General features: G+C 41.1%; 1 protein-coding gene across 1 annotated transcript; it reads left to right on the top strand.

Annotated features, from left to right (window-relative positions):
* Window positions 1-1291: 1291 nt before the first annotated feature.
* Window positions 1292-5757, top strand: LOC107894544 (uncharacterized). The gene is made up of 7 exons (XM_016819806.1): window positions 1292-1462; window positions 2012-2507; window positions 2832-3094; window positions 3621-3654; window positions 3808-4063; window positions 4367-4434; window positions 5081-5757. The coding sequence occupies exons 1-7, from the start codon at window positions 1292-1294 to the stop codon at window positions 5755-5757; spliced, it is 1965 nt and encodes a 654-aa protein (XP_016675295.1).
* The last annotated feature ends 4216 nt before the right edge of the window (window positions 5758-9973 follow it).

Here is a 9973-nt window from a genome sequence, read left to right as displayed (position 1 = left end):
GTTAACGGGTCAAGGTCAGGAAAAATTGTAAGAAAAGGAAAATTACTAAAATGCCCTAAAGGGCGAAAATGACCGAAATACCCCTAGATGTTGAATGTAAGTTTTATGGATACGCATATCTGCTGTATACATATGATATTTTGCTTAGGCTGCATATGGGTTGGGAATTATGGAACGGAGGAAGTATATGAGGATCACATGGTTGCTTGACTATCGTGGATCCACCGATGGCTTTTAAGCCCAATACGTAAATGAAGGTAGTTCCGCAACCAGGCTACCATTTATGTGTTATTTGGGTGGATCAATATTTATATCCCCACATTATGCGACGGGGGATAGAGCTGGTGTGTAGCGGATGGATTATTGGGATGGGATTGCATTGCACATTTGATGTATGATGATTTTTGAATGCTTGTTTTTCGTTGAGGGTTGTACACACTGAGTTTACGAAAACTCACCCGCTCTTTTATTTTATTTTCAGCTGATGCTCAGTAGGAGGTTTGATATTTGGAGGGACTCTGGGTGGCCAGCTAGCAAGACAATTTGGACTGTTTTTTCATTTTAAAGCATATAAGTCTCTGATTATTAGGTGATTACAGACTGGATTATAATAAGGCCTTCCATTTTGTTATTATTTGGATTATTATTTTTATGTGATGTAAGTATAAGAAGTTGAACACGGTTTCTTAAACTATAGTACGTCTTTTCTACGTTTCCGCAACTAAATTTCCAAAGTGACTTATTTTCATCAAATCATATGCTTTGAACAAGTGATTGAAAGCAGCTTTTTTTATAATTAAAATTTCCTTTTATTTTAAGAAGGGTTTTCAATGAAAACACGATTTTCGCTAAAACACTTTAATGTGACACGCCGAATCCGGCCATAACATCTGGGTCGGGATTGGGGTGTTACATTTAGTGGTATCAGAGCCTGGTTGCAAAACTTGGGCTGTGAAGTGGGCCTTGTTATTATTTGGTTTTTTTCTACTTATTACTTGGATTTTAAAAATATTTTGAATCATAATCGTGCTGTACGGCACACCGAGTCTCCGACATCAAACCAAGTAAGTATACTTATTCTTAAGTTTGTTTAAATTGTTATACAGTAGACAGTTAGAGGGCTACTTTAGATGATTTTGTTAGAATGGAACCAAAGCCCACAGGAACTTGAAACTGTAGAGGATTTTCGAAAACAATCTTCTTTTTAAATATTTTCATAAAACATCAGTTTAATTATTAAACTAACTAAAACTTCATAAAATTTTTAATCTAGAAAATACATGAATCGACGATGAGTGTTAGAAGAGGTGCAAGAGGATGTGGCCAAGGCCACGGAAGTGTTAGGGCTGAATCGTCGGCATCGGGCCATATACCCGATGTTGGAGTAAAAGAGGCTCTGGCCTCACTCGTAGCTAGGACTGGGCCGTATGATCGGGCCGCGGGAGAAGATGTATTGTCACAGGCAATGCTAAGGATTTTGGAGAGGGTCGCTGGGCCCAATAATGGCACAGGAAATCGGGGGTCCATTCCGGAGCGACTTCGATCAAATGTGGCTGAGATTTTTAAAGGTATGGCTGGTGTGGCTCCTAACGTGGCTGAATATTGGTTGGAGGCCACGAAAAGGATAATGTAGGACCTGGACTATTCACTGGAACAAAAGTTAAAAGTAGCCATGTCACTACTTAGGGAAGAAGCCTACCAGTGGTGGCTGACGGTGAAAGAGGGCACCTAACCGGAGCGGGTCACTTGGGAGTTTTTCAAAGCTGCATTCCAAGGGAAGTATGTGGGTACAAGCTATGTGGATGCTAGAAGGAAGGAGTTTCTAAACTTGACCCAAGGAAACAAATTGGTGGCGGAGTATGAGGCGGAGTTTCTACGCCTTAGTAGATATGCAAGAGTAATAGTGGCAACGGAATATGAGCGTTGCGTTAGGTTTGAGGACGGACTGAGAGATAGCCTTAAGGTATTGATAGCTCTACAAAGGGAGTGATTTTTCTCATAATTGGTGGAGAAAGCAAAGATAGTGGAGGTAAAGCGCACTGAGCACTTAAATCGGGAGAAAGAAAGGGGTAAGAATAAGAGGGAGGCTGAGACCTCAGCTGTTGGACAAAGGCCTAGGGCTAGGGCAAGGATTAACGGGCCAGTTAGAGCAGGGCCCCCTGCTGCTAATCCAGGGGTGCCACATTGTACTAATTGTGGGAGAAGCCATAGAGGCGAGTGTTGGAAGAGGATGGGAGCTTGTTTCGCTTGTAGGTCTATGGAGCATAGGATCAAGGATTGCCCCCGAATGCTAGGTCGAGAGCCAGTAGTGGGCCAAGGTGGTGCTCAGCCACCAAAGGGTGGTCAGTTGCCGCCAAAGGGTCGTGGGCAGTCCAGGGGCGATAACAGCAATGGACGAGGATGTGGAGCACCAGGCGAAAATACAGGCCATGCTGAGGCGAGACAGCCAGCTTTGGTTTATGCTGCTTGTCGCCAAGAAGACGGGGATGCCCCAGATGTGATAACGGGTATGTTCTTTATATATGAGTTACCTTACAAAGCATTGATTGATATTGGATCGACGCATTCATATGTTGCATGCAATATGATTAAATCTTTGGGTGATATGTTTGAAATTACTGCGAATGAGATGACTGTGATAAGTCCGTTAGGGCAGTCAGTAGGAGTGAATAAGTTGTTTAGGGTATCCTTAGTAGTCTAAGGGGTTACCTTTTTAGCGTATTTGATGGAGCTGTCGCTTACGGAGTTTGACTTAATGTTGGGCATGGTTTGGCTGGTGAAGCACCGAGCCACCTTGGATTGTGCTGTAAAGTGAATGGTGATAAGAACAGTGAAGGATAAGGAGGTGGTGGTGATTGGTGAACACCGGAACTATCTGTTGAATGTGATTTCAGCATTAAGGGCTAAAAAGTTAGTACAAAAGGGATGCGAAGCCTTTTTGGCTTATATTAGTAATACAGAGGCGAAGAGCCCTACTGTTAAGGAGTTCAGAATAGTTAGGGAATTTCTAGAATTTTTTCCCGAGGAGCTACCTGGGTTGCCAACTAGCAGAGAAGTGGAATTTGGAATCGAGTTGTTACCTGGGACGGCTCCGGTGTCTATCGCTCCTTATCATATGGCACCAAAGGAGTTGGTGGATCTCAAGGCACAAATTTAGAAATTGTTGGATTGAGGATTCATACGACCAAGTGTGTCTCCATGAGGAGCACTAGTGTTATTCGTGAAGAAGAAGGATGAAACCCTGCGAATGTGCATCGACTATCGATAGTTAAAACAAGTTAACTGTTAAAAACAAGTACCCTCTGTTGAGAATTGATGATATTTTCGATCAGTTTAGGGGAGTGTCCCTTTTCTTGAAGATTGATCTATGGCTAGGGTATCACAAATTGAGGGTTAAGGAGGCCGATCTTCATAAGATAGCTTCCAAAACTCGTTATGGGCACTACGAGTTCTTGGTGGTGCTATTCAGGCTAACGAACACACCTTTCACTTTTACGGATTTCATGAATCGGGTTTTCCAACCTTACTTGGATCGGTTTATGGTAGCATTTATAGATAACATTTTGGTGTACTCAAAAGATGAGGATGAGCATGATGCACACTTAAGGATTGTGTTGCAGACTTTGAGAGAGAAGCAGCTGTATGCCAAATTCAGTAAGTGTGAATTTTGGCTAAGGGAGGTTACTTTTCTAGGACATATGGTGTCAGCTGAGGGGATTAAGGTGGATCCTCAAAACATCAAGGTAGTGTTAGAATGGAAAACACCCAAGTCGGTGTAAAAAATTTGAAGTTTTCTAGGCTTGGCAGGATACTATAGGCGGTTTGTTGAGGGCTTTTCAGTAATTGCTGCACCCTTAACTAAATTGTTGAGGAAGGGGGTACCGTTTGTTTGGATGGACAAGCAGAAAAAGAGTTTTGGAAAACTCAAGAAAGTTTTAACTAAGGCCCCTGTGTTGATTCAGCCAGTGCCTGGGAACGAGTTTACAGTTTATAGTGACACATCGTATGTGGGGTTAGGATGTGTATCGATGCAAGAGGGAAAGGTGGTTGATTATGCATCACGGTAACTTAAGACTCACGAGGTGAATTACCCAACCCATGATTTGGAGCTAGCTGCGGTGGTGTTCGCGCTTAAAATATGGAGGCATTACTTATACTGGGAGAAGTGCGTAATTTATTCGGACAACAAGAGTTTGAAGTACCTCCTTACCCAAAAGGAGCTAAACCTTAGGCAGTGTAGGTGGGTGGAATTATTGAAGGATTATGACTGTACGATTGAATACCACCCTGTCAAAGCGAATGTGGTAGCCGACGCGTTGATTCGTAGAGCTAAGTTAGACTTGAGAGCTATGCTTGCCCGTTTAAGCTTGTTGGATGATGGTAGCTTGTTAGCTGAGCTTCAAGTAAAGCCAGTGTGGGTCGAACAGATAAGAAGTAAGCAATTAGTGGATGAGACTTTGAGTGCTCATTTTAAACAAGTGGAAAGTGGGGAGACATCGAACTTTTAGATAAATAGTGAAGGAGTATTGTTTCCATGGGAGAATGTGTATACCAAAGGACGATGATCCAAGGCAGTCCATTCTGCGAAAAGCACATAGCGGTCTCTATGCAATGCATCTTGGTAGAAACAAGATGTATCAGAATTTGCGTGAGCATTATTGGTGGCCAAGACTTAAGCACGAGGTTATGGAGTTCGTAAACAAATGTTTAGTTTGTCAAAAAGTGAAAGCAGAACATCAGTTGCCTTTAGGATTACTTCAGCCAGTGAAGATTCCACTCTGGAAGTGGGAAAGGATCACTATGGACTTTGTTAGTGAGCTACCCTTGACGCCTACTAGGAAAGACTTGTTATGGGTTATAGTGGATCGATTAACCAAGTCTGCCCATTTTATACCGGTTCGCATCGACTACTCGTTGCAAAAGCTGGCTAGGTTGTATGTGGCAGAGATTCTAATATTGCATGGAGTGCCAGTGTCCATAATATCTGATAGGGACCATGTTTCACTTCGCGATTTTGGAAGAAGTTGCATGAGGTGGTACTAGGTTGAACTTCAGTACAGTTTCCACCTTTAAACTGAAGGACAGTCTAAAAGGGTGATCAAAGTATTGGAAGATATGTTGAGGGGATGTGTGATTGAGTTCCGAGGTAGCTGGGAGGACTATTTGCCATTGGCCGAATTCGCATACAATAATAGCTATCAAGCAAGTATTAGGATGGCTCCGTATGAGGTACTGTATGGGCGAAGGTGTCAAACTCCACCATGTTGGACGGAGTTGGGCGAACAAAGGGTTTTGGGCCCTGAGTTAGTAGCCGATACTGAGGATAAGGTGAAATTGATCCGAGATCAGTTGAAAGAGGCCTCGGATAGGCAGAAGTCATATGCTGACCTTAAGCATCAAGAAATAGAGTTTGCAGTGGGGGACTTAGTTCTTTTTAAGGTCTCTCTTTGGACGAAGGTATTAAGGTTTGGATGGAAAGGTAAGCTAAGCCCAAGGTTCATTGGGCCATATCGAGTTATAAGGCGGATTGGGCCAGTCGCTTATCAGCTAGAATTACCTCCTGAACTGAGCCAGATCCACGACGTGTTCCATGTTTCCATGCTGAGACGGTATCACTTGTATCCTTCACATGTCGTGGCGACTGAGGAAATCGAGGTTAAGCCAGACCTAACTTTTGAGGAAGAGCCCATACAAATAATTGGTCGATATGTCAAAGAACTGAGAAGGAAGTCCGTTCTATTAGTCAAAGTGCTTTAGCGGAATCACAAGGCTGAGGAGGCTACTTGGGAACCTGAGGAAGTGATGCAACATCAATATCCTCAACTGTTTAAATCAGGTAAAATTTCAAGGATGAAATTTCTTTTAGGCGGTAGAGTTGTAACGCCACAAAAATCCTGAAACCCAAAAATCCCAATTTTTTTTTCTTTTTGTGCTTAGCAATTTCGATTAAGTGTTAATTATGCGATAGTAGGTCTTGTTCAAGGTTTGAGTTCGAATCTAAAGGTAGAAGAAATTATAGTTTAATATTTAAAAGGACCTTGTTGGCAAGTAGTTGGGCTTTTAAACAAAGATAAAGGAAAATGGCATCAAAAAGCCTTATGGAAGAGTGGCTAAGTGACGCAACTTAGAGTGTAGGGAGGTGGCATTAGTAGCTAGCAAGGAGATCCAAGGTTCGTGTAACGCCCCGATTTTTAGGCCTGGAAGTATTGGGCCTTGAGTCTGGGTTCGAGTGGAAAACAACCCGAATAATTTGGATGTTATTATTATTATTTCATATGTTTAGTTTAGTAATTAAATAAGTTAAAAAAGGTTTATGGTGTGGGAAAAAAGGCCCAAAAGTAAATTTAATTCGAGGCAATTCCTGAATTTTAATTTTGGGAGAGAGGGTTCTGGCGATATGGGCTTTTAAAGTTGAGGTGGTAAAATAGGACACAAATAAGGCCTTGGTAAAGTGGCAAGGTGGCGCCACTAAGTTCCTAAAAAAAATGGCGTCTGGGAAGGAATTAAAGGTCCAGGGTTCAAGTTGCAAGGTAAGCATATTGTTACTTTTTAATTTTAGGCATGTGCCGGGCATGTGATCACTTAAGTGAATTTCAGCAAGGGCCTTAGGGAGGTTGGGCCGATTATTTTAGTTGATATTAGGGTTAAGTTCTTTTCTTTTTCTGTCTTGGAGAATTAGGGTTAGCCACCTGAAAGCTTTCGCTGCCATTCATCTTTTCTGAGTTCTCACAAAAGCCGAAAACGCAAATTCCTTCTCCTTGTTGTCGATTTCTTCTTCCTCTCTTTTCTTTCTTCCTTTTTGCTTTTTCTTCTAGTTGAAACCTTCTGATCAGATTACTCACCTCCTCCGTCAATCCCATCCTCCACAAAACCTCCATAGTCGATTGCCATAAAAGCCGAAATCCCGAAAACTCACTTCTTGTGCCGATCTCTCCAAGCCAAAATCCTTCAGTTATTTTTGTTCTTTTTGATAAACTTTAATCTTCTCTAAACCCTTAGTATCTATCGGCAACATTACTTCAAAGTTATAGCCTCAAATCGTCATCTTCTTCATCGCTTAAAAAGCTGAAATACCATAGATTTAGGGACTTATAGCCGAAACTTTAGATCTCCTGGATTCGAGTTCTACTATCGTTTGGAGGATAGATCTTCATCAGATCTGCATAGAAATCAAATAGGAATAAGTGGTTAGTGCTCATCACTTCAGATCTAGTCTTATTTTACACTTTAGAAAAGCCGAAGTCCCTAAAATCGAGGGAGGCTGTCGATTTCGGCATAGGGCTTTAAGGGTCTTTAACCGATGATTTCTTTTGGTGATTAGTGTCTTCTAGAGGTTTGATCGAAGGCTTGGATCTTTGGAACAACTAGATTTAGATCTAGTCATCGGTTTTCGGCAATAAGGTAAGATTCTAAAAGCTTTAGGGGCATGGTTCGAATATGGGTTGCTGAATATTGGGATTGGTTGTTGTGGGTTGCAATCTAAGAATTGTGGTAATCAATTGTAGGACATCGTAAGGGATCTCAATAGCAGTCGTCGCGAAATAGGTGTGTATCGAACACCCTCTCATAGTTCAAATCGGCAAAAGCTAAAATATCGAAAATTCGGTATTCCGTGGTCTAGTGAGTGTGCGAGTGCTCACAAGACGTTTAGAAATCATTAGATCTGAAATTGCAAAGTGGTAAGTTAGTCGTATATAAAATTTCGTGCACTTCGGTAATTGGGCCTCGATAGGCTAAAACTGGGCCCAATAGGCTTACGGGCCCATATGGGTAAAATAATAAAAAATTAGACAATAAGTATGTTCTATTAGACTGTAAAATCGAAACTGCTTAAACTGGTAAATTGGTCATAAAACTTGAATTAAATTGGCTTAAATTGCTAGTGGACACTGTAGGGCCCATTAGGGGTTTTAAGGCCCGATGGCTAAAATTGTGAAATTGAGATAAATAAATTATTGCGATGACAATGGGCTAGTAAGGACAGTAACATTCGTGAGAACCCTTAAAACTGATAAAATTACTGAAATACCTTTATAGGTGGAAAGTTTACAGTTTTACCCGTAGGAGTAAAATAACTGATATACCCCTAGGGTTAAGGTTGACCTGAATGCATGTTTGACTGTTACTATTTACTGCATGCCATGTTATTATTATCTGACGCATGGGACTGGGTTATTGATGGAGGAGGTACTGAAAGTGGTTTGACCACGTACTGGAGGCTTTGCCTCAACTTACTGATATCTGAGCAGCTATGCTGCAACTGTGGAATGTAGGGCTGGGTGGGTTGAGCTATTCCCCACATGGAGTGGAGGGCTGGTACGGGTGGAGCGTAGCGGTTGGTTATAGGTTGGGTTGGGCTTGCATACTTGAATATGTCTGTTCTGGAATGGAATGGGCCTATAAGCCATACTATTATCTGAAAAGGGGCTAAGGCCCAGTTTACTGTATTCTGAAAAGGGCTTCTGCCCAGTACCTGCTGTTATCTGAATAGGGCTTAGGCCTAATGGGCTTGAGCTAACTTGGGCTTTGGATGGGTTTTCCATACACACTGAGTTTTCCAAACTCACCCCCTCTCTCTTCCATCCTTGCAGGTGAGCCCTAGTTGGTGGACTTGGAGCTGGATGGGATTCAGAGTGGCCACGAAGATTAAATTTCTGGTTTTTAAATAAGTTTTAATTAGCTTCCTTTTAAATTTCACATTTATTTTTGATTATATCTATTTTGGTTAAAGATGTAATAAGGCCGCTTTATTATTTTTATTTTGGGTTTTTAAATTACTTAAATCATTTTCAACTTGAGATTCACATTACTTAAATTGATTCCTTAAAATTGAATAGCCCTAGGGCGCATTTTATAAAAGTTACTTATTTTCAAAATATCACAATAACCGAGCAAAGCTTCCGCAACGTAAATGTTTTCAAAGGAAATAAATATTTTAAATAGACTTGAACTTAATTTGTTGTTTGTGGACAAGTAATAAGCTTAAAGTGTGGCAATGGATGTGTGCATGTGTAGGATTGGATCATGGAAGAGATAGGTACTTAAGCAGTCTAATTGACTCACCTCCTCTTTTCTTGAATCCTACCTGGTGCGTAGCTTCCATTCACATTAATTTAAAACGAAAATATTCTCTAAACACTAAGAAAGATTTTAGATAAAACATGAATTCTCTAATAACGCCTCAATGTGACATGCCAGATTCGATCGTAACGTCTAAGCTGGTTTGGGGTGTTACAGTTCGAATCCTAGCTTAGTCTTTTTAGAAGTTTAATTTTGGCCTTCTAGAAGGTTGCAAGTGGCATGAAGATGGACTCTAAGGGGAGTGTTCAAAAGAGAAAATTAAGGAAAAGATCAAAGGGTTATCAGGGAGAAAAATGAGGAGATAAGAAGGGGGAAGTGATGGAGTCGAATGGGGAGTTGATGGCCAGGAAATTTGACTATAGGGGTTATAAATAAGTGCCGAATGCAGGGTTGTCAGGCTAATGTTGAATTTCCTTCACCCTGTTGCCGGAAAACCTTTTCTCAAAAAGCCAAAAACCCTGTTGTTTTACTCTCTTTTCTTTGTACCGATTTCTATTCTTTCTCTACACAATTTTCTTTCTTTCGCTTAGCCGATTTCTTCTTCTACTCTTCTTCTTTAATCTGTACCAAATAAACCTTATTCACCATACTAAGTTTAAAAGCCAAAAAGCTGAATCTTCCAAGGGCCAAATACTCTTCGACCGAATCTAGTGTAAGTTTTTCTTCTTCCAGTCGGTTTTGTTAAGAATCTATTACGTTGTTCCTTTCTCACTCTTACTAATCAATTATGGTAGGGAATTAGTATCGGATCTCGAATCTTAGTTCTCTGTCAAAATTGCTCTTTAGGTGTTTGCGGTTTTGGTAAGTATTCCTCTCCCATTGGTTAAGGTGGCCAAATGTTCATAGTTAAGGTAAGGGGACTTGTGTTGGATACGAGTCACCTATTATTCTG

This window comes from Gossypium hirsutum, chromosome A13 (genome assembly GCF_007990345.1).
Source record: "Gossypium hirsutum isolate 1008001.06 chromosome A13, Gossypium_hirsutum_v2.1, whole genome shotgun sequence".
In the NCBI taxonomy this organism is placed as follows: Eukaryota; Viridiplantae; Streptophyta; class Magnoliopsida; order Malvales; family Malvaceae; genus Gossypium; species Gossypium hirsutum.
Note: the sequence above shows the minus strand (reverse complement) of the source record. Positions and strands in the feature narration are given on the sequence as shown.

Coding starts and splice junctions, on each gene's coding strand:
- LOC107894544 (XM_016819806.1), top strand. CDS start 1,292: ATGAGTGTTAGAAGAGGTGCAAGAGGATGTGGCCAAGGCCACGGAAGT. Junction 1,463..2,011: donor GAGAAGATGTATTGTCACAG/GCAATGCTAAGG, acceptor TAATTGGTGGAG/AAAGCAAAGATAGTGGAGGT. Junction 2,508..2,831: donor TGCCCCAGATGTGATAACGG/GTATGTTCTTTA, acceptor TGATAAGAACAG/TGAAGGATAAGGAGGTGGTG.